Source organism: Schistocerca cancellata, chromosome 4 (genome assembly GCF_023864275.1).
Source record: "Schistocerca cancellata isolate TAMUIC-IGC-003103 chromosome 4, iqSchCanc2.1, whole genome shotgun sequence".
Classification (NCBI taxonomy): Eukaryota; Metazoa; Arthropoda; class Insecta; order Orthoptera; family Acrididae; genus Schistocerca; species Schistocerca cancellata.
The window spans coordinates 628,451,496-628,476,230 of record NC_064629.1 but is presented as its reverse complement, the minus strand read 5'-3'; the positions used below and the strand labels follow the sequence as shown (position 1 = coordinate 628,476,230).

General features: G+C 37.9%; 1 protein-coding gene across 6 annotated transcripts in view; it reads left to right on the top strand.

The window, feature by feature from the left end:
• Positions 1-24,735, top strand: part of LOC126183189 (microtubule-associated serine/threonine-protein kinase 2) — a 247,513-nt gene that overhangs the window by 157,972 nt on the left and 64,806 nt on the right. For all 6 annotated transcript variants that reach the window (XM_049924927.1, XM_049924928.1, XM_049924926.1 and 3 more), the window contains exons 14-17: positions 119-224; positions 6,892-7,013; positions 19,873-20,100; positions 23,783-24,215. In XM_049924927.1, coding sequence (XP_049780884.1) covers positions 119-224; positions 6,892-7,013; positions 19,873-20,100; positions 23,783-24,215 — 889 coding nt within the window. The remainder of the gene's footprint in view (positions 1-118; positions 225-6,891; positions 7,014-19,872; positions 20,101-23,782; positions 24,216-24,735) is intronic.

The following is a 24,735-nucleotide window of genomic DNA, read 5'->3' as shown; positions in this document are numbered from 1 at the left end:
TCTAGAAAGAATTTTCTTAAATTGTCTACCTGTCCATAATGTAGGTTTTATTATTATTATTATTATTATTGTCTGTGAAGAAAAACTTATTTCATGCTTGGTTTCTTTTTTTTTACAGTGGCAACTAATCTGTATGAAGGCTACATTGACAAGGAAACCAAGCAGTTTTCTGACAAACAAGTTTATGGAACACCGGAATACATTGCACCAGAAGTTATACTGAGGTAATTTCCACACCGAATAGTCCAGCCTTCTTCTGTATAATGCATGTGCTTCATGACACAGATTTTAAAATGAATGATGTTCAGCAGTTACATCTCTAATGGAACCAGATTCTGAGTAGACTGTCAGGAAATCTTGAAATCTGAGTTAGTCTTGTGTAGGATTTTGTAAACTTCCATTGCTTGGCTTTCAACTATAGTCCATTTAAAATTACTTGATAATTGACATCTATAACTTGTCGCTACAGTGTTGCCACATCGGCCACTGACTACTGCTCAATTATATGTAACACACAGACAAGACAAGTTACTTCACTAATGCTGTTAATGTGTAATGCAGAGTAATTTTGGGAGTGGTGACAGCAAGGTATGTCAAAAATGAGAGGTGCTTTGTTGACAGCTGATATTGAGTTACCAATGACTGAACTGCAGAAGGAGATGCATTTTGTTAAAAATCACAATTGCTTTGTTCACGGCAACCATTACAAGCAAACTCATGACAGAGAAAGTTCAGTTTCAGTGTGAAAAGCAAACTCTAATGTCTCACTATCGTTTTTTACCTGAAACTGTCCACAAACTGGCTGCACGAGCTGCCATGTTATCACAACTGATGAGCAGTCCTCATTGGCACTTGGTTGCAGATTATGGATGACAAAGGCAGATTCCAGATTAAAAAAGGAATGATAGGTAGAAAAATAAGAGAAAATAAAAAAAGTCAGTATGATGCTAAAAATGGCAATTAGAATTAAAGTTTCACGGCAGTTGATAAACGACCTCCAACATGGCAGGTTAATATGCTCCATTGTGCTAAACTACGTCACAGAGGCAAGTTATTGTATATTTGACTGTGATCACCCAGTCACAATGATGAATTGCAGCCTCAAAAACTCAGTTTCATGCAATGTTTTGTGAAGCTTATATAATGTAAGCCGATCTCGGTGATTATGATAACCGCGTATGTGATCCTGAGTCACATTTTGTGCGGAAATATCGAATAGTATTTAGTTACTGCTATGTGTAAAGTGTCCGTATTTCATTTGCATAGTTATTTGTGTGTATTGTTTGTGGTGTGGTTATCATGTATGATGAAACACTAAATAAAAGTGCCAGGTCCATGATTTGGGATCCAAACACATCAAAAAAGAATGCCAGACAAGGAATTGAAAGTGAACTGATGGATTGTTCTGGCAGCTTGGCAACAGTGAATGGTTTGGGTGTGAAATTGAGCACTCTGATTGGAGGAAACCAGCTTGAACACCTGAAGTGTCAGCTATCAAGTAATTTTAATCAGACTATAGTGTGAGGACCTTAAGTATAATTCTGTTTTACTATAAACTTGATTTGGCTGTAGGCTTGGTGGTTTTTTGGTCCAGAAAAATCTACTTAAATCCCTCTGTTGGTTCTAGTATGATTTTTCAGAGTTTTGATGTGCTTTTAACTTTAACATAAATATTTGTGTGTAAAAAAAAAAATGGTATGTAGTTTGGACCACTTATGTAACTATTGCACTTGCCTCCTCCAGACCCTCTTCACTTCCATTTGCCTGATTTCTTTGATTGGCTTATCGAATGAAGACAAAATCATAAAAATTTCCAGTTTATTGTTTGTTAACTTGCTTTACTTCAGGTGCAATGTAAGATATCCCTTTGACTGCAGGGAGATGTTGAATTGTGTCATGTAATGGGCTGCAAGTACTTGATTTCAACATATTACTCCTGTGCTAAATGCATTTCCTGATCCACTTGACAGTTTTCAAGACAAGATATTTCACAATTAGGCAGTCATTAGTGTCTGTGTTCAGAACCTGAGTTAGGAACTTCCTTTGCAGTCAAGATATCCGAATCTATGGTGGTGTATAATTTCAGTGAAACAGATAGCTGAACAGTATTCAGTAACTTTATGTTTAATTTGGAAATACTGTTGTTATAACATAGTGGAAAATCAATGAGAAAATTGTCCGAAAGCAAGAAGATCCATTTTCGTGTTTTATGACTTTAAATGTTACCACCATCAAAGCTTTGCTATTCATAATCTCTGATTAATCAGATTTTCATAAACTGGGCAAGTGTATTTAGAAATTGAACTCCATTCTTATTTTGCATTGATGAATTACTTTGATGCAAAATATCTCCACTAAGGCTGATTCTTACTCACATCTTCAGTCACCTCCAATCCCTTCACTTTTTGCAGTTGCCAGAATGCCATGAACTTGTTGCTTCCTCACCTCTTTGATTGCGTTATAAACATGAATTAACAGCTGACAAAGTTCAATAGGTTTCCACATACAGAAGAAAAATGACTATACACTGTTCTTTTATTTTGTACTTTTTAAAAATCTTTTTGCAGAAATTTATAGTGTTCACATGGACACCATATTACTGCAATGCAGTTAGCAACCAACAATTTATTTGCTTCTTTTTAAAGTTTTGTGTGGTAAATATGGTCTCCACATTTTCTCGAGTATTGACCCTAATTGTCCAAATCTGACGATCATTAGAGCCCTATGTGAGCAGTTAAATGCACAAAGACGGGTACTTTTTGGGATTCAGATATACTTAGGTTTTGTTTCATCATTTGCAAGTGGTACATTTGTGAGCAAGGTATTGTGAACATCCACATGTCATGTGAGCCTAAAATGCGTAGTGTTGATGTGATGGTGCATTTCTTACATTCCAGGATGAATTCGAGTTAAATGCCTTAAACAGGTGTACATGTGTTATGTTGTGTACAATAAGTAACACACAAGCTGGGCCACAGCTTTCTCTCAAAAGGTATTTGTTTGTCTTAATGTAGCAAATCTTGGTGTGAGTGCACAGATCTGTTTCTTATAATTAATTTGCTTTTCAATGTGAATACATTTTTCCACTTACAGTTTTTCTCTTTAACAGTAAGAGCATCATTCAGCTGTAGATGAAAGTAGGGTATGTCCGACCATTACTAAGAATTTGAAAGGTGGGTCAGATTCTGAATTGAGTTAAAAAAAAGATCTCACACATGGGTAGCAGTCATTAACAGGGTGTTGGCCAACATAATATGCTGGAGAACCTAGGATCAGAGTACCAGGTCACAAGTATTGTAAAACCTAGTGCCATCCTTGGCCAGGTAATAGAGGCTATTGAGGCACTTGCTAGTGATTTGAATAAATGGGACCAGGTATTAATAGCTGGGGAGCAGGCAACAGCTTGGACATGAAACTCGGGCACAAATGTGAGCTTGTTGCTACTGGTTTTGGGTGAGCTCATATTGGTGCTGTAGCACTTGCTGCTATTGGCAGATGGCAATAGAAAAGACATGACCTACACCTTAACAGGAGGTAGGTAGATAAATTAGCTGAACTGATTGCTTAAAATATGGGGCTGAGGAGGGGGGGTAGAATTTATGTGATTATGAGTGAGAGAGAGAAGATTTTTGTAGTCTAAATATCTCATTCAGACAGATTAAGAGTGTTTCAAATAAATTAAGTATTGCACAAGAAATAAACTTGTTTGATTAAGCCACTGGACAATGAGGACTGGAAATGAATGATTTGGAGCGATAAATCCCAGTATTCTATGTGGGGATCTGATGGAAGATTTGGGTATGGCAGATACCTTGAGAACATTACCTATCAACATGTGTAGTGCCAACAGTGAAGTACAGATGAGGTGGTGTTACAATATGGAATATTTTTCGTAGTTGGGTATGGTCTCCTTATTGTACTTAAGAAGTGTACAGTAGAGGAACAGTTTGGAGACTTCAGTTTGTTTGTATCAGCATGACAATCCACCCTGCCATAAAGCACCATCTGGGAAACAATGGTTTGTATACAATAACATTGCTGAAATAGACTGGTCTGCCTGAAGTTCTACCTGAACCCAGTGAAACACCTTTGGAATGAGTTAGATCATCAGCTTTGCTCAACACCCAGAATCTTAACATCACTGTCTTCTCTGGTTTTTGGGTCTTGTGGAAGAATCGAATCATAATTAGTCTGTGCTCTGCCAAAGCAAAAATATCTCAAGTGATGTACTGAAATACAGTTCTTCAAATATTTGCAATGTATTCAGTCATGTATGTAATGCATCACTATCACAGAGGAAATTTCTGGACAGACTGAAATCTACTATGGTCAGACTCCTTTACAAAAAAAAAAGTAGTAAGACAGATAGTAATAATTACTGGCCAGTCTCACTACTTACCTCCTTGAAGATAGTGGGAAAATTATGTACACAAAAACCATGGCACACCACCTCTAAAAATATTTTACTTACTCAGTCTCAATTTGGTTGCCAAAAGGGTCTCGTCACATAATATGTTATTGTTCAATTCACAAATAAAGTTATACAAAATTTAAGTGACAAAATATTGTGAACTGGTATTTTTGGTGACACAGTAGTGTCCTATATAATGTCAAATATTGTGGTACCAGAGATATAGATGGTAACTGGTTTATTACTAAGAGGATGCAGTGTGTCACATTAAGAAACCCAGAGAGTGTACACAATGAAACAGCATCTTTATAATGGTACATAATCACTACAGGTGTACCACATTAATATATATTGAGTATTCTCTTATTATTTCTGGTATATAAATTATTGGCCAGTATATATCCAAGAAACAGAAATAGTTCTCTTTGCTGAAAATGCAAGTATTTTAATTCAAGCACAATGAACAAACTTTGACACTTGAAAATGTAATAATATTTTCTTGAAAATTAAAAACTAGTTCTCTGCAAATGGACTGTCAGTGAGCTTAGATAAAATTCAGTAAATGAAATCTAGTATTCTAAATGCATAAGTTTTTATATTGATAAGACTCTGAGTTGGAAGTCACCTGTTACAGATCTTCTTAAATGTCTAAGCTCTGCAAATTTTGGGTTACAGATAATATCAGATTTTGGAAATGAAACTGTCAAAAAGTTGACTTATTTTTCCTATTTCCTTTGACATTGGGCTAATTCATCATTGAGAAACAAGGACTTGCACAAAAGCATGTAATAAGGTTAATATGTGGTGTCCACTCTACAACCTCTAATACACAGCTGATTAAATGGTTGGGTGCACTGACAACAGCCTCGCTGTACTTGTACTCTCTTACGAAGCTTATTGTCAACAATCAGTCACAGTTGGAAAACAGCATTGATGAATCTAATACTAGAGGGCACTGAGAGGAGTGAGGTATTCAGCCATAGATCTTTAATAATATTCTTGTGTGTGTGTGTGTGTGTGTGTGTGTGTGTGTGTGTGTGTGTGTAATGGAGAAATTTGACATCGTTAAGTATAAGTTACTACATGTTAATAACAAAAGAAAAACACATCAAAGATTAAGAAAATTGTGTAAACGATCATCATGTTTCCATATTTATCACTAAGAAAGTGTATTGTACTTATAAAATTGACTCATTTCACATCATAGTGAGAGGTCGCAATTATGAGCCAAGGAACATACAAATAATTAACTAAGTATCGCCTGATGAAAAGCTTGTAGTGCTCTCTTAAGATATGAATACAGAAATGTATACAATCTGTGTTAATGCAAAGATTTCGAGAAACTATTCTAGAAAAAATATATTAATGTTAGTGGTAGTATTGCCACTCAGATATTGTTGACGAGATGACAATTTTTATTTTTTCATTCAGTTGCTCTGAAACACTTGAATAGTTTACACCAGGTAATGTTGTACCCTTCACAAGGTAGCCAGTGTAAAGTATCCCTTTTGCTACTCGGCTAACACTAGCTGTGACCTTGTTCTCATCTGTGATTCCAGTCCTGGGTTGTCCTTCACATGTATTGCATTCCGGGGAATTATGCCTACATTTTAATTCAGCCACCAATTTGTCACATGTTGGAAATAAAGAAACAGACTCCTTATAAATCTTGGATGAAGTACTGTTGGTTGTACACTGTCCAAAACAGAATATTTCTTGATGGAACTGTAGTCCAGTTTATTAATTTGATCAAAACATAAAACTACTTTAAAAAGCCAATAAACAAAAGAATTTTGCAGAAGAAGTGGACACTTAAATTACTGTGTAACATGTGCCAACTCATCATAAACAAAATACCATCTTTATGTAAGACAGAAAGCTTTTTCACCTTGCTTGCTTATTGACAGTGCACCCAATGCTTGTAAATATCTTCTTGCTATAGAATGTGTAATGTTACCCAGTGAATGTGGATGATATCTACTAAGTTTTATCTATTTTCATGAGGATCAGTTGCCCATTTACACCAATAAATAGATTATGATGTGGTTTTCTGAACATTTTAAAATAAAGCTGTTAAATGGTTGTAAACTGACATCATAATTTGAAAAATATGTGTGGGCTAAAGCAATGTATCAGATGTGACTGACCCCACAATTTTCCCATGAGTAGCAGAACATAAAAGAGCACTTCATAGGGTTTGTTTTCCATCATTTTCTGAGTGTTCATCTGGGATATTACCATTTTCTATTTTAATATTTCCAGCCAAGGTCTGTGTGCAAGAAGCAGGCAAGAATTGAGAACAGAAATTAATTGTGTGTGAACAAGTGTGTCATTTGTTTTGACCTGTAATTGCTTGCATTATATATTACTTTTTGATTATCTTTTCTGCCATTTCATCTACTTTTGTAAATGAATTATAAATCTGTACAGAGCAAATCATTTATATTTCTGAGATCTGACATAAAAATTCTTCTTTTCAGACAGGGATATGGCAAACCTGTAGACTGGTGGTCTATGGGCATTATATTGTATGAATTCCTCATTGGCTGTGTGCCCTTTTTTGGTGATACACCAGAAGAATTGTTTGCCCACACTGTAAATGGTAAAGTATGAGCTGAGAAATTATTTTCTGGCATTATTTCAGATTTATGTTGCTATGCATTAATGGTGTTGCAGATGAATCAGGCGAACATCTTGCAAAACAGCTTTTTTAATTAAAAGCTTAATAAAAGAAATTTTGAACCCTGACTCACTGCAGTGATGAAGACAAAAAACACTGAAATATGTACAAAATTACACCATTATTGAAATTCAGTGTTGTTCAGTAACATATTAATGAACATTTTTTAAAATTTAAAATGCATCTTAAAGGAACACTTTGATCCGGGTCTGAAAACCATGCATCATGACCGCCTGTTCTGTCATCCTCTGGCTGTCATTAGGAAGCAGTGTGGAGGGGCATGTCATCAGCACACCACTGTCCCAGCCACTGTTGGTATTTCAAACCTTGGAGCCACTATTTCTTATCCTAGAAGCTCCACGATGGGCCTCCTAAGGCGGTGTGCACCTTGTTTGAATCCCCCACAAAGACAAAATGGTAGCAACACTGCAAATTGAACACGAGCCCTCCTCATTGCAATCAGATGTGCTTAAACACTCAGCTACAGATATGATCTGAAATCAATCTTGGTGCATGGAAAATAAAAAATAATTTAATTGTACATCTGTTTAATAGCTGGTATTTGGTTTTTCCCCTTTCCTCACTTCTTCACTCCCTCTCCTCCTCTCTTAACACTAAATGCACGAGACCTGCATTGTATCACACACACTTTCTGTCGTATCTGTTGTTGACTCATGGTTTCATGTAGTAGAATAATTTTTTATTAGTGTATTATTTTTGTAGCAAAATTTAAATTATGTTATTTCATTTGTTGACCGTACTTGAATCTTGTAAAAGTTTCCTGTCTAAGGCTAAGATAAGGGAGCAGAGGAAAGGGAAATATCTATTGTTCAAAACAATTATTATCCAGTAACATCTTGCTTGGCGGTGGTCAACAGCATGTATGAATTGTACAAAATGCATAAGACTGTGTTGTCTGTGATAATGTTATTTATTCCGCTACCAGTTTCGGTCTTAATTCATCATCAATAGCAGCTGTATGACATACAAAAATGGACACTGTGACAATATGAAACAAAATAAGATCAAAACAGGAAAAACCATTATATCAATCGAAATACTCAAAAAAATTATCGCAGGTGTATCACATGTCGTATGTGCTTTGACATATATTACCACTGAAACCCATAATTGCCAATAAAAATGAAAAATTGTAGGAAGATTAAAATGCGATGGCGTATTGACAAAAGAACCACGTGATGTATAACAGTACAAGTCAAAGAACTTCAAAGTCAAAGATGGCACTCTTGACCAAATCCATTAAAACACTTCTGTGTTAATCAGATTACAAAATTGAAGTATTAGCAGTTTTACACTTGATTGATATTATGTGAAAACATTAATAAAACACATATAAAGTGAAAGAATAACAGAACTGATGAATGTAAGAAAACACAATATTTTACAATTCATTCGAAAATGTAAGCATGTAAAATACAAGCTACAGAGCAGTCCATGAAATTACAATCAGTCAAGCCCTATCTGGCGAAAATACACATTAAAGTAATTTAATATGAAGGAAATAAGATTTTGAGGAGTGAAGGAAAGAACAGAAGAAATGTAGAATATGTAGATGTAAAACATCTAAAATTTTATGCATATGAATATGACTTTTGAATTTTTATCTGTACAATAAATGGAATTTAAATTATATTTTGTGATTGTGTAGACACTGGATGACATATTCTTCTAACTAATGTGTAATAGTTAAACCTATTACTATGTCCTCCATATGGTATGTGTGTGTGACGATCAAACAACAGTATGTTTGTATGTTCTTCCTGTGTGATGATTTCTTTAATGAGAAATTTGAAGCTTCAGTTTCCTTTTTGTTGTCTTCTATTACCACACTAGAGTGGCCAATGACTGACTGAATAGAAGCCTTCGCCCTTCTTAGTAATTTACATAGGAATAGAATTTTCTTGGTTCTTTTACTAAGGTATGACGGTAGTAGTTGTTGAATGCTTTGCACATCGATCTCTTTACAGATGCACAAATCTCTATTAAGTTTTGCCAATCATCAGTCTTGCTACAGTAATTGAGAAAACTGTGTGTGCTTCCAGTCCTTTTCAAACAACACAACATTTTATTAGAATTATGTAATTTGCTTGATGTCTTAGACATGAATAAGGCCCATGTGAAAAAAGTAATTAGAGATCATATCTAAAAAGCAATATACAGAGTGTGGCTGTCAAATAACAGAATTATTGTTGTAAAACGTTTTATTTGCAAAACATATTTATTTAGTTATTGTCAACTTCAATGTACTGCCCTCCTCTATACCCCTAAAGTGCTCCATTCAAATGTTCCATTAATGTAAATGACTGGAAGTCTTCCTTTGTGAGTTCCTTGCAGATGCAGATGTGTGCCACTTTTTCTTTCACTGCTTCAGTGGACTGAAATATTGTTCCTTTCAATGGAGATTTGACGTGTGAAATAAATGTCACATTATGCCAGGCCAGGCAAATAAATTGGGTGGTCTAACACCAGGAGGTTGTACTTGGCTGGAAACCTGTTAATAGACAGTGTGGTATGAGCTGGTGCATGTTTCTTGATGTAGAACCCATGATGTGTTCTTCCACAATTCATGTCCATTCTGCCCCCCCCCCCCTTCCCCTCTCCCCCCCTCATGGAGTTGAGCAAGAACCTCGGGTAGCAATATTGATTAATAGTTTGACCTTTATGAACCAAGTGAAGGTACACAATTCCATGAATATTGAAAATATTATCAACACTTTGAAACTTGATTTGCTCATTTGCTCATTCAAGCTTTTTTTGCTCTCAGTGACGTTGGGCCCTTCCAGTCCATGGATTTGTTCCTAGTTTCTAGATCATAAGTGAAATACCAAGATCTGTCACGTTATCACTCTTTCCAAGAAATTTGGATAATTTTCTGTGGTATTCAAAGTGTCAGTACAAACATATTCACAAGCTTCTTTTTGTTGGATCGTGAGAGTTTTTGGCACAGATTTCACACACATTTTTCTCATGTTAAATTGGTTATTTAAAATTTGCCGCATGCTCTGTCAGATCAAATACACAGCCAACAGTCAAATTGAATCAAATTACCTTCTCTTTTTATATTTTCATCTGTTTTTGATGTTTAAGAGTGTTGCGCTCGTGAGTCATCTTCAATGTCTTCTCGGCCATCTTGCAAATGCTTTAACCACCTAAAGACTTGCGTACATAATAAACAGTCTTTGCTATACACTTCTCTTAGTAAACTTGTTGCTCTATTTTTACTCTTGTCTTACACAAATGAAGACCACAGCCATTCTGATTTGTCTACAGACACCAGAGGTGCCACATTCGACTTCACGTTTCACAGCTATTGGTTATTCATATTTGCTGCACATGTAGTTACTCTGCGACAGCTTTAGTCCCATTAATTTATAGCCACACCATGTACAATTTAGCTGGGCACCAATGAACTGGGCTTGAAAACAAGGTCATCAGCTGAAAGTTATATGACCTGATTGTGTACTAAACACATTCTGACGAAAGAATGGATAAGTACTCTTAAAAGTGTTGTTGACCATGTTTGTATTGATTACATAACCTGAAAAGACTGGGTTTCTTTCTTTAAGTGAGACGATGAAAAAAAAAAATATTTAAACCATTTATTATCTGCACCGACATAACACTACCATTACACTATCAGCATGGGTGCTTCATGGGCCAAAGGTGGCTTGATAATAACCAGGGACCAGAACCCCATAAGAGGAAGTGAAAACTCACCATATGAGTCAGTCTGCAGGAAGCAGAAAGTCCAAAACCTCACAGAGACTTGCATGGGGATAAACTCAACTAGGCTGGCACAGGTGGCTGGTGACTGAGTACTTGGCATGTAGCACAAGACCAGGTCTTCAGCAATTCTACATCTACATACATACTCTGCAATCCACCATACGGTGCGTGGCGGAGGGCACCTCATACCACAACTAGCATCTTCTCTCCCTGTTCCACTTCCAAACAAAACGAGGGAAAAATGACTGCCTATATGCCTCTGTACGAGCCCCAATCTCTCTTAGCTTATCTTTGTGGTCTTTCCGTGAAATATAAGTTGGAGGCAGTAAAATTGTACTTCAGTCAGCCTCAAATGCTGGTTCTCTAAATTTCCTCAGGAACGATTCACAAAAAGAATGCCTCCTTTCCTCTAGAGACTCCCACCTGTGTTCCTGAAACATTTCTGTAACACTCACATGATGATCAAACCTACCAGTAACAAATCTAGCAGCCCGCCTCTGAATTGCTTCTGTGTCCTCCCTCAGTCTGACCTGATAGGGATCCCAACTTCTCAAGCAGTACCCAAGAATAGGTCATATTAGTGTTTTATAAGCGGTCTCCTTTACAGATGAACCACATCTTCCCAAAACTCTACCAATGAACCAAAGACGACTATCCGCCTTCCCCACAACTGCTATTACATGCTTGTCCCACTTCATATCGCTCTGCAATGTTACGCCCAAATATTTGATCGACATAACTGTGTCAAGCGCTACACTACTAATCGAGTATTCAAACATTACGTGATTCTTTTTCCTATTCATCTGTATTAATTTACATTTATCTATATTTAGAGTTAGCTGCCATTCTTTACACCAATCACAAATCCTGTCTAAGTCATCTTGTATCCTCCTGCAGTCACTCAACGACAACACCTTCCCGTACACCACAGCATCTTCAGCAAACAGCCGCATATTGCTATCCACCCTATCCAAAATATCATTTATGTAGATAGAAAACAACAGCGGACCTACCACACTTCCCTGGGGCACTCCAGATGATACCCTCACCTCCGATGAACACTCACCATTGAGGACAACGTACTGGGTTCTATTACTTAAGAAGTCTTCGAGCAACTCACGTATTTGGGAACCAATCCCATATGCTTGTACCTTAGTTAGGTGTCTGCAGTGGGTCAACGCTTTCTGGAAGTCAAGGAATGTGGCATCCGTCTGATACCCTTCATCCACGGTTCGCAAGATATCATGTAAAAAAAGGGCGAGTTGCATTTCGCAGGAGTGATGCTTTGACAGCAAGTTCTCTGTCTCGAGGAAATTCTTTATTTTCGAGCTGAGAATATGTTTGAGAATCCTGCAACAAACCGATGTTAAGGATATTGGTCTGTAATTTTGAGGATCCGTCTTTCTACCCTTCTTATACAGGGTGGTACAAAAAGGTACGGCCAAACTTTCAGGAAACATTCCTCACACACAAATAAAGAAAAGATGTTATGTGGACATGTGTCCGGAAACGCTTAATTTCCAAGTTAGAGTTCATTTTAGTTTCGTCCTCGATTCACTGCCATGATTTCATACGGGGTACTCTACCTGTGCTGCTAGAACATGTGCGTTTACAAGTACGACACAACATGTGGTTCATGCACGATGGAGCTCCTGCACATTTTAGTCGAAGTGTTCGTAGGCTTCTCAACAACAAATTCGGTGACCGATGGATTGGTGGAGGCGGACCAATTCTATGGCCTCCACACTCTCCTGATCTCAACCCTCTTGACTTTCATTTATGGGGGCATTTGAAAGCTCTTGTCTACGCAACCCCGGTACCTAATGTAGAAACTCTTCGTGCTCGTATTGTGGATGGCTGTGATACAATACGCCATTCTCCAGGGCTGCATCAGCGCATCAGGGATTCCATGCGATGGAGGGTGGATGCATGTATCCTCGCTAACGGAGGACATTTTAAACATTTCCTGTAACAAACTGTTTGAAGTCACGCTGGTACGTTCTGTTGCTGTGTGTTTCCATTCCACGATTAATGTGATGTGAAGAGAAGTAATAAAATTAGCTCTAACATGGAAAGTAAGCGTTTCCGGACACATGTCCACATGACATATTTTCTTTCTTTGTGTGTGAGGAATGTGTCCTGAAAGTTTGGCCATACCTTTTTGTAACACCCTGTATACAGGCATCACCTGCGCTTTTTTCCAGTCACTCGGGACTGAACATAGTGTAAGAACTGACCCATCCAGCTTACTACTGTCTTTAGGGAAACACCTCTGTCAGTGGGTGTGCCCTTACTATGTACCACATGTGTACTTTGTGGCAGGCTGCTGCACAATTCTGACGCGGTAGCTATGCCAACTTATCTATCTCAATTACAATGTCTGTTGGTGGGGATACTAAAACGTCAATGCATAATTCAGAATGGTAGCCAGTATATAATATATTTTCAGAGACAAAAAGAACCTAGTTACCAGTCACCATAAAAGTAATAATTAGTTTGTAAATAAAAAAGTTCATTTCACTGTCTGGTAGTACTATTCATTTGGTACTGACCACTGTGAACACTGTACATAAATTATAAAATCATCTTTTTAACAGGTACATAATCTAGATGAAAATTATTATGCCAGTCTCCTGTAGTTTGCCTTTGCTATTGTTTTTACTGTAACATTCACAAAGTTCCAGCATTTACCGGCCATCAAATTTAAATCCCTGGATCCTCGTAGATGGGATAGTTTAAAGCCCATCAGAAAGTAAATAAAGTAGAAGGAACTGATACGTGAAGTTCCAGAAGTTCAGCATCTATCAAAGGATGCAGTCAATGAGACTTGATGATGAACAAACCAATTCAGAATTTTCCAGATGATATAGGTATGGTAGCATAGAAACGTCTCGGAGTTTATCATGTGCCATTGAGCATTGCTGACAGTCAAAGTCCCATGACAGTACAAAAGGAAAAGACAATGTATTTGGCAGAGTCCAGTGGAGTGGAGCAGTATGGTACTCAGACTTAACAGCTGTGACAGTGAGAAGATGGTGATGTGGTGTAGTTGGCAATTGCCTGCCTGAGGCAGCTGTGCAAAGAGAACCCGCTCTGTGGATGGCTATATTGCCATCTTTGTACTACCCCTGGTGGATGGCTTGTGTGATCAATGGTCGTAAGCCGTAGTTACCATTGTATGTTGCAGAGCCACTAACCAAAATTGTCTGCAGTCATGGTAAATATATGAGATACTTCTTCCCCAGACATGGCAGGTTTGGCTGGGGAACACTGCTCGTCATCTCGCATGTGGCCAGTGTAGTTTGGAGTTATTGGAATTGGTGTGGCTGCTGGTAATTGCTGCATACTCGTTTTTTCCACTGGTGCTAGTGTCGATTCATCTTTCGCCAGAGATAATGATGCTTCTGGTGTGGTTGTATCTGGCATTTTTATGTCTGGTTGCATGAAAGACTCACATGGTGCTGGAGCAAATGCACCAGCTTCTGGGTCTTATTGTGCTGCTTTGGTTGTCACGATGTTAATGCCAGCAACAGTGACTTGTCAGGTGTGGAAACCCTTTGATGGCACAGGTGGTTGATGAGTTGCTAAACAACACCTGCCTGAGTCTGTACCCTGAAGCTTTATGGTGGTGTCCAGGAAACACCAAACTTGATGCCCATACCCACAAATTAGGACTGGGTCTAGGTAAGCTAGACTTTTTGTGATGGTTGATGTTTGTTTGACCATAGGAAACAAAGTTGTGTTCTTAGTTGTCTACCATTATGCAGTTTTGCTAGGCTTTTTCCGTCGATGGAATGTACTTAAAGGGTGGTCAGTGCTGTGCCCAATTTCATCTCCTACACGGGATGGGGCATTTGTGTCTTGAATGTCTGCACCTAACATTTTGCTGGGTCATTGAAAGGGGGATAGAATGGAGTGAATGGAAGATAATGTATGATATTTAGGGTGCAGAAGTTTGAAATCGTTTGGGTCTTGTCCTAGACAGTGATTTTACGGAAGAGTTATATAGTAAATATGCCTATGTGCTGAAATGTAATACCTCTGACTTTTTTCATGTGAAAACTTTTAAAGCTTTTGACATAATACAAACATCTTTACTCTTCTTTCTCAACAAAGTCACCCCAGCAATGAACACATTTTTCCCAACAAGAGACCAGTTTGTTGACACCGTCACTGTAGACAGACTTTGTTGATGGAGCCAGAACCTCGCCTCTGCTTGCACTGCTTCATCACTATCAAAGTAAAGTCCTCAAAAGTGTTCTTTAAGTTTTGGAAACAAGTGAATATCAGAAGGGGCCAAGTCAGGACTGTGTGGAGGACGGTCGATGACTTTGAATGCAAAGCGTTGGATTGTTACAGATATTGTAGCATTTGTGTGTGTTGTGGCATAGCCGTGCTGAAGGAGAGGATGCTCCATGTGTGGATGAACTCTTTTGAATTCGAAACTTGTGTACAGTATGCTGTTTCTCCTGCACTGACATGCTTACGTTATGTGCCACCGCGTTACATTACATACTGCCCCATTACATGCAACAATTTCTAGCCCTCTAGTGACAGAGGGCTGCAAGTATGTAGACATGAAGAATAAAGATTTAAAAAGTTAATAACATTTGTTTTGTTTGAAATGCTAGACGAGTTTTTGCATAACAGATTCAGATATATTACTTTTCAGCTCACCCTTGTAGATTAGATTAGATTAATACTTGTTCCATAGATCATGAATACGACACTTCGTAAAGATGTGGAACGTGTCAGGTTAATAAAAATGTCTGTACAGGATATTACATTACACAAAATATTGCATGACAATAATGTTTAAGTTGTTGTTCCACCCCCCTAATTTATATCTAAAAATTCAGCCAATGAATAGAAGGAGTTGTCATCTAGAAATTCTTCTAATTTATTTTTTAAATGTTAGTTGGCTATCTGTCAGGCTTTTGATGCTGTTTGGTAGATATGTTAATTATCGAATGGTGGCTTCTGCTTAGGTGGAAGACTTTTGTACTGTGTAGGGGAAAAGTGAATAGGCACATGTTACTACTTCCAAAGTATGATCTAGAAATGGGCCTGGAAAGTGTATCTGGAGGTGGTCCCAGATACCTTGTGGTAGTGGCCAGGAATGTAACTGCTGTACTGTGCTGGCTGGGATGTGGCACATGCCTGGCAGCCCATGACCATCTTGGTGATGTCTTGATTTATAACATGCCAGTGCAGCATGAAAATTTTGACTTTGAATATTCCCCAGTGACTTTCATGGAGGAGTGCCAACACCTTTGATTATAGGTCTTCTGGAATGATCACTTACACACCTTCTGTCACTGGCAGAGTGATAAAAGACTTTTGGCCACCTACTGTCTTGGTTGAAATCCTGGTGACCACACATTGCATGTGTAATCTGGAACATTCCATAAAAGACAGTCTGTCACCATGTCACCATCACATGTGCTATTTGGGAGGCTGTCAGTGGAAGATTTGTATGAGTTGATGGTGGTTATTAATCTATTTGCCAGCAGACCTGTGGGGAGACATAGAATCTGCTGGTAACCAGGGTAAGCTATCTGCATTGGCGCAGTCAAGTGTTGATTTGCGTGTTCTCTCATATTGGTAATTACTAAGAAACAGCCACCAAAGCTGTAGCCATTCGGCTGTGTTCTGGGATGCAGCAGTTGGGTACAAATATTATCTGAAATGCCTCAGGGTCAGTGACCATCTCAAATACTCTATCAAATAAATATTAATGGAACTTTTGTATGCCATAGATGTTAGAGTGAGTGAGTGACTGAGTGAGAGAGAGAGAGAGAGAGAGAGAGAGAGAGAGAGAGAGAGAGAGAGAGAGAGCTCTTTCCACTCTGTGAGTAATTTTGTTGGGCAGGTGACATAATTTTAGATACATACGTGATTGGACATTCAAACCCACAGGTTGTGCAATTTAACAATATCTGTTCAGTCCTAATTGAAGGCATTGGGATGAGAGAGTACTCTGGGAAAAATTAGTGAAACATGGAGCATGTATCAGACAATGCTTGAAAGCAGAGCACTCTTGTTCACATTTGGAAGCCCATTCAAAAGGGACGTCAGCTTTTTGGAGTCTGTTCAACATTGCAGCATTTGGAATGAGCTGTCTGTAATAATTTATTTTACCAAGTGCTAACAGAAGTTGTTTCAGAGAGTTCAGTTTAGGCAGTTTCTGTATAACTTGTAGCTGTGTTTCTGTTGGTCTCACTCCATCTTTTCCCTTAATATGTCCTAAGTACTCTAATTGTGGCTTAAAAAATGACCACTTTTACAGGTTGTAATGGAGATGTTTTCTCCAGCAGTATGAAAACTCACCAGAGGTTGTGTAAATCATATTTATTGGTTATGGTTACTATGTTGTTGTCCAAATAAATGAGCAATGGGGAATGTCCTGGAGCAATTGCTCCAGTAGCCTTTGAAAAATTGCTGGAGTACTAGCTGTGCCAAATGGCAGTCTATGGTATCAGAGTAATCCATACGGTGTATTGATGACCATGAATTTTTGAGACTCTGCATCAAGGGGAAGCTGTAAGTATGCTTTAGAGAAGTCAATCTTTGAGTATAAGTGCCCACTTGCAAGACAAGAAAAAAATTCATTGATTTATAGTTGTAGACAGTGTCTGTTACAGCTTGGGAATTGACTGTGACCTTGAAATTGACACAGATGCAGAGAGAGATATCTGGTTATGGACCACTACAGTGGGAAATGACCATAAACTTAATGGAATTCAGTGCAGAGCGTCCTGGGCCATAAGGCAATTGAGTTCATTCCCTATGGAATCCCTGATGATGTGAGGTATAGGACAAATGTGTGCAAACCATAGAATTTTGTTGTCACAAAGAGTGATATGTGCTAAAAACCCAAATGAAATGGTAGCCTTCAATGGCTGTGAGGTGGGCTGGCATGAGGTGGACAGTGAGGCCAACTGTTGGTTGAAGCTGTGAAGACAACATTTGTTGGGGACAATGTCCGTCAAGTGCGGTGCCAGACGCTGGTCTATGTATGTTGTTTAAAATGACCATGTGATTTCTAAGAGATCTTCTGAGCTAGGATCTGCTAACAACAGAGTGTCGATAAGGATTTGATGGGCATCTACATATTGTATCAGTCTGATTTTTATGAGGCTGTCTGCATGAGATTCATCTCAATCACCTGTTGTGCAAGTGAATTTACATTTAAGTGGCCCATTGTAAGCATGTCTGTGCTGGTTGTTTAACACACTGTATAAAACACAGTCATTCTGATTCCACATGCACTTGGTGGTCCTAGTATTGTGCTAGTTTATCCAAGAGCTCATCCGGTTCCTGTGACAAGCAGCATCAATGATCCCTTGAGATGATGGTGCATGGGTGCTGCATATTAACACCATTCCTTACAGATATTGTTGAATGTAAGGAATGGGGCAAATATGGGATGTGCTGGGAGGGTGATAGTAGCTGCTTTGTAAGATGCTGGTGCTGTTATTGTTATTGTTGTTGCTATTGCTGTTAGTGTTCCTGCTGCTGCAATAACTGCTGCTGCTGCTGCTGCTGCTGCTGTGGTTGTTGTTGCCTCAGCTGAAGCTGTTTCCACAATTCAAAGAACTGCATGCCTATAATTGCATGCTCTCTTGTCCATACAAATTGGCTGACTGAATCTAGACACTAATCTGTACATGATTATGTTACTGCTATTGTAGATGCCTTGCAAACATTAGAAAAATACCTCACCACCACAAACTAATACTTCTGCAGGTACAGTATTTACTGGACATCATACATTAACACAACTTAAATCGCTAGATATTTCAATGCAGAAAAAAATTAAAGAAACTAAGTAAAGTAGAAGGAAACAGCACTTGAAGCTTCAGAAATTCAGTGTCGAGTGACGTTTGATAATACCGTGAGTAATATTAACTAGTACTCTGCATGACATAACCCATGGTAACACAGATATCCAGAGGAAATGTTTGCAAGTGTCTCACCTGTAGTTGAGCACTGCTGACGGAACCAAAGGCTTGTAACAATATAGAAGTGCGAGATGACAAATTTGGCAAAATTCAGCAGAGCAGAGTGATATCATTATCAGAGTCCAACAGCAGTGATGGTAACAAGACAAAGGTGTAGTGTAGGCTAGTTGGTGATTTTGGCGGGTGGTCATGTGCCATAGTTACTGTTGCTTGTGGCAGAGTTGCTAAATGTACAATGCCCACGGTGTGTGGTCTCTACTATATATGCATCTTCGTCCACTGATTACAGAAAGAGAAGAATTTCATTTATTGGACATTAATAGTTACTTGCTTCTGCTTGGTTTACCAGTGATGATGTATTTTGTATTTTAACATTTCTTGTGTTTTATGTCACAGCACAACTTAAAATTGGGAAAATATTAGTTTACTTCAAACAGTTGTCTCTAAAATTGAATTATTGTTTATTTATTCATTCACTTATTAACATTACAGAGTGACACACCACCTTGGTAACTATAGTGGGTCATTTGCTACTACAAACTAGACAATTTTCAGAAAGTTAGTACTTTCCATGTTTTTTATATAATTAAATAATTAATTAAAAAATAAAAACAAAAGAAAAGAAATAACACAATATACATAAAAGTAAAATTGGAAAAAATTCTGTTTTCTCAAGAAGAAAATAATATATGAAAGGAAAGCTTTAGATAGCAAAGGAGGTCCGTTTACCTACCTATTTCAAGTGGGAGGGCTTCAGTAAATGCTTAGAGCCTGTCTCACCTGAATTACCATATTCTGCTCTACTATAGTTACTACGATATGTATATGTTGTGATATTAACTCTATGTGATTTATGTATAAGGTATGACAGTATTATTTATTACTTCAATTTCTCCCTCCACTTAACTGTGCCATAAGTGGGATAGTAGCCTCGGGAGATGACCTCAAGCCTCATCTCCCTGAAGGGCACTTCTTATGTTTGTTTTCGTGTATTTATGTCTTATTATACTGCATATGTACTTTTATACATTGCATTTATAAATAAGTTGCGTAAATTTGTTGTTTTACAGATGACATTGAGTGGCCAGATGATGATGACTGGCCAGTGCAACCTGAGGCCAAAGACATCATCACATCTCTACTACAACAAAATCCAAGAGATCGACTGGGAACAGGGGGTGCTCATGAAGTAAAGGAGCATCCATATTTCAGTGGTGTGGACTGGAATTCATTACTAAGGCAAAAAGCTGAATTTGTTCCTCAGATTGATCATGAAGAGGACACCAGTTACTTTGACAGTAAGAGCATATTTTTGTTCACAGGCTAACCTGCACCATTTTACATTTAAAAGTAGAGCAATGTAAGTGGAGAGAGAGAGAGAGAGAGAGAGAGAGAGAGAGAGAGAGAGAGAGAGAGAGAGAGAGATCACTCACTTAGCAGTTGAATTCTGTTGAGAAAATAGAGGTTTAAGGTGGGGCTGATGTTAGACTTACATACAGTTGCAATGTGTTTCAGTGAGAGGTTGACACACACTATTGATAGCTACTCAGAAAGTACTGTGGTGTTATGGATATCAGTATCCACCTAATAAGGCTGATTGTCACATATAATCAGTCACAGATTTTCATGTTTTGTGCAACAGTGAACGTGTTTGATAAAATTGTGATTGTTTGATCAGGTGTTTTATTGATAAATTGATTTTGTGCATTGATCATAGCTTGTTAGCACATGCAACAGTCAAAGATGCATTGCAGTTGACTTGTGAGATGCATTATAGTGTTATATTTTTTAAATTTTTTGTGCATTAAGACTGAAGAATTGTGAAAGAGTAACATCTTAGAAATTTGTTCACTCCAGTAGAGGGAAAATGGAGTCATCTATTTTAGGAATTAAAATAAAAAAGTGACATTGTAGTGTGTTGAGTAATAGAAGATGGATGATGATGTGTCAAGAAATGCAACTTTTTTGAAACAGACAAGCACACAGGATGACATTATTCTTAAACCTTTTGGTAGATGAAGCTGATACTCTCTGATGGCCACGAATTTGTCTCGGTAAATAATATACCGATGAGTAATTTGCTTGTAAAACTAGAATAAGTGATTATAAGCAAAAGCTGACAATATATTAACATCGAGGAAAAAGCATTCCCCAGCACTACCAGGGACTTTGTGCTGGAAGGGAAATGTAGCCTTCAATCTGGAGTTCAAGGAAATGCAAAAGGAGCATGTAATAACGGTGTTTTCCCCAATAGATTAAAGAGACTTTCTTTATTTATTTTGCATCAGCTTGGATGTACAGTCACATATCTCTGAGTTTTCCTGTTGAATTGGCATCCTTTAAATCTATGCAGCATTCCTATCTCTTGTGTAACAGGCTGATGATACCATGATATGTGTAGTATAACCTCAATCACTGTGAGACATGCTCTTTTGTGCTGCTTGAAGTGCTTGGAGCAGAATGGAAAAGCATTATAAAGCTGGGACCATGCAACAGGAATGAGAGAGAGTGTGGGCCAGTAAACAGATGGTGTGGTAAGCACTGTGTTGTGGTTTGGTACCTCCAGCAAGCTGCATTATTTCTCTGCATTAAGCAGTCTTGAGAACATCAGTTGTTCAATCTGAGGGCTTCAGCACAGATCTGGCTAGTGATGTGTATCCAGTGTAATACAATCTTTAATAAGTCTGTCCGAATCTGAATGACTGCATACCAAGTTGGAACAGCCAAAACAGCAGCATTGACTTATGCTTGATTCAATTGTCACTTGTATGTAATATTGGTGTTCTTGATTTTCTTGCATGTAAAAAAAAAGAAAGAAAGAAAGGAAAAAAAAAGAGTTGATCACTGTATGCATTTGCTGCTTAAACTGCTGAAGGCATTGAAGGTAATACAAGAAAGGCTCCTAGTGAGGAGCCTTTGAGACTGTAATTTCTGTCTTGCTATTCTGTCCCCTTGTAAATTAGCAACTCTCCTCTCCAATCCATTTATATCCTTGGTTTGCATTTATACCATTTTCTTATAAGTGTTAATATCTATTTCTTATCACAATTTAGATAGATTTCTCTACTTGTAATGGGTGGGAAAGATACATCTTTTTGTTCTTCAGCTTCCCATTTTTTGTGGAGAAAAAAAAACATTCATCTCCCCTTGTTTCCATTTTGACTGACCTCTTGTTATTGCCTGAGCAGAGAAGTATTATAAATACTGTTCGAAGTGTGTAGTGTATACTCCATGTATTAGCATCCTGTAACTGCTAACTTCTGTGCTGTCCCCCACCCCCTTTCCTCCCACTACCCCCTATCCCTGAAATACATAGTTACAAGAGCATTATCACTTAATTGCCAAGAGCTGGGTTAAAGGTTTCATGAAACACTTTATAATCATAACTCAATGTACTTCACCCTTTACCAGATTTAAGTTTTAAATATACTTCATCCCTGAAGACTATATTGATGATTATTATGTGCCTTGCTTTTTAATTTGAGTTTCCTTTTAAACCCTGTGCTTAATATACCCCCCCCCCCCCCCTCCCTCCCTCTCTCTCTCTCTCTCTCTCTCCTCTCTCTCTCTCTCTCTCTCTCTCTCTCTCTCTCTCTCTCCCCCCCCCCCCCCACACACACACACACAACAAAAGAGCTCCAATGATTTCTTTTGTATTCGCAATACTTTATGTGCCAGACAAGCTACTTACAAATGACAACTTAGTATTAATAGAACACGAAATGATGTAACTTTACATACATGTAAATCTCATACCATACAAAAAAAAAATTCATGATGTAATCAAAGACATTCCTTATGGTTCTTACCTACAAATTATATCCACTATGCAAGGGATACACTCAGTAGTATGTAGGTAACCTACAGTAATACAGATTATGCAACACTATATAGTAAGCAGGAATTAGAGCTACAAGTAAACTATAGTGTGATATCTGAATCTGTATGCCATTACCATTCTTCTTCTCTTCCAAATTCCTCAGAGGATCTGTTGCTGTTTTAGAGAAGTAATGCTCGAGGGGGGAAGAAGATCATGGTGTTGAATAGTAGTGATTGATCCTTGGTACTTCACAAAGTTTAACTCTTATACTGAAGCTCACATGAAAGAAAGCTCAAGGGTCAACTATCTGGTCCAATTTTAATTTTGCCACAGACATCCTGTTTGACCAACATAATTCTACATAGTGGGATATTCTGACCTGCAATGTATTGTGTCCCATTTGGGCCCAAAATACTGAGTAGAGAAACCGTATATATTGTCCCAGGTGGAATTTCACCTTTTTGACTCCTCTACGAAATATTTTGAAATATTCATTGGAAGAACTGCTAATGTAATACTACTGTAGCTGCAATTTGATCGAATTTGACAGGTTTTAAGAACTATTGACCGTTGTTAGCTTGTTGTTGTTATGCTTTGGATTGTATTAGCATCTGATATCATTCATAAGTAGGAACTGAGATTTGTGTGAACTGGATTGTGTTACAACACATTAAAAATTGGAGTTTCTAACTTTATAAGTTAGTTATATTGTTTTCTTACTGTAAACTGAGTGAAATATAACTAGTCTTGCTTGTTGAAATGAAATAGGTGACTACTGCGCAGAGGGCAAAAAAGTTGTTAAGATCTCAGTACACTTTTAGTAATTTTTTTTCCCACTGGAGATAGGTATGGAAAGGTGTATAAGGCAGTGGAAAATAGTACAGGAACAAATGAATCAACCTTGTTCCAAAATTGAGATAAGTGGGAAATGAGAACTGAACAGATATCCTTTTCTGCTGCCATTCTTGATTTAGTGTTAAGTATCTTTACTGTGTTGCAGACTATTTTATTTTTCCCTTTTTTCCTTGAACTTTAGCAGAACAAATTTACCATAAAAGTTTTGAACATTCGCAGGATTTTTTTTCCTCTCACTCCGTGTTAATCACTTGAAGATCATAACAGCAATATCATTAACTGTTCAACCCTTACATCTCTTCCAGCTCGAATGGATCGTTACAACCATGACATTGGAGAAGATACAGATGATACAGATGAGTCACCTCTGTTCAGTTCATTCTCGTCGTGTACGCCACACTATCGTAAGGTACAGACCAGGCTAAGTCTATTTGAAGAAGGGGATGATGGCAGTTTCAGAAAGTCATTCTCACGTGCCGATTCAGGGCAGTCAGACCATTCAGAGTCTTCTCCTTCCAATCTTGGGAGTAATTTGGACACACCAGAAACAGATGGAAACCGGGAAATAATGGAGACAGGTGATCGATCATCGTTGAAGAAAGCCGCACAGCCTAGTACGCCTGAATCATCACAAACTGAGAGTGATGATGTTTCACCACAGATCCACAGGAAGAGGAGACTTCACTCAAAGGATGCTCTTCCTCGTTTTTCAATTTCTGTTGAAGATAATCGTACCAGGTAGTATTTAGTTATGTGCTGTATCATAGTCTATAGCTTTAGCATAAGAGTTATTTAGAAAATAAAGAACAAGCATGCATAAACCATGTACAATGGTTTCAGTGCTATTTCTCACTCAATTTCTGTGTTGAGTAAGGTGTAGAGGCCAATGCCATTTGAGTTACACACACATTAGCATTATTTAATAATCTGTGCTAATGAACATGGCAATTTCAGGTCACATAAACTGTAAAGTGTGAGACAGATTTTGTTTCTGGTGTATTTCATTGTGGATTCAATGCTGTATGTATCAAAGGTGTTGTGAATGTGGCTCAAGTTGAGTAGTGCTACTTAATGTTTAAAAATGAGAAAGTAGATTTTCGTGTCAACAGGGAATCAAGACAATGTACGCTCATCATATTTAATAATGCTCTGTGCAGTTTAGAACTGGCACTTATGTGCTGTTATCTCCTTATGAAGATAAAGGAACATCCTCTTTTAGGTCATATCTCAATAACTGTTTGGAGAAACGGAGGAAAGT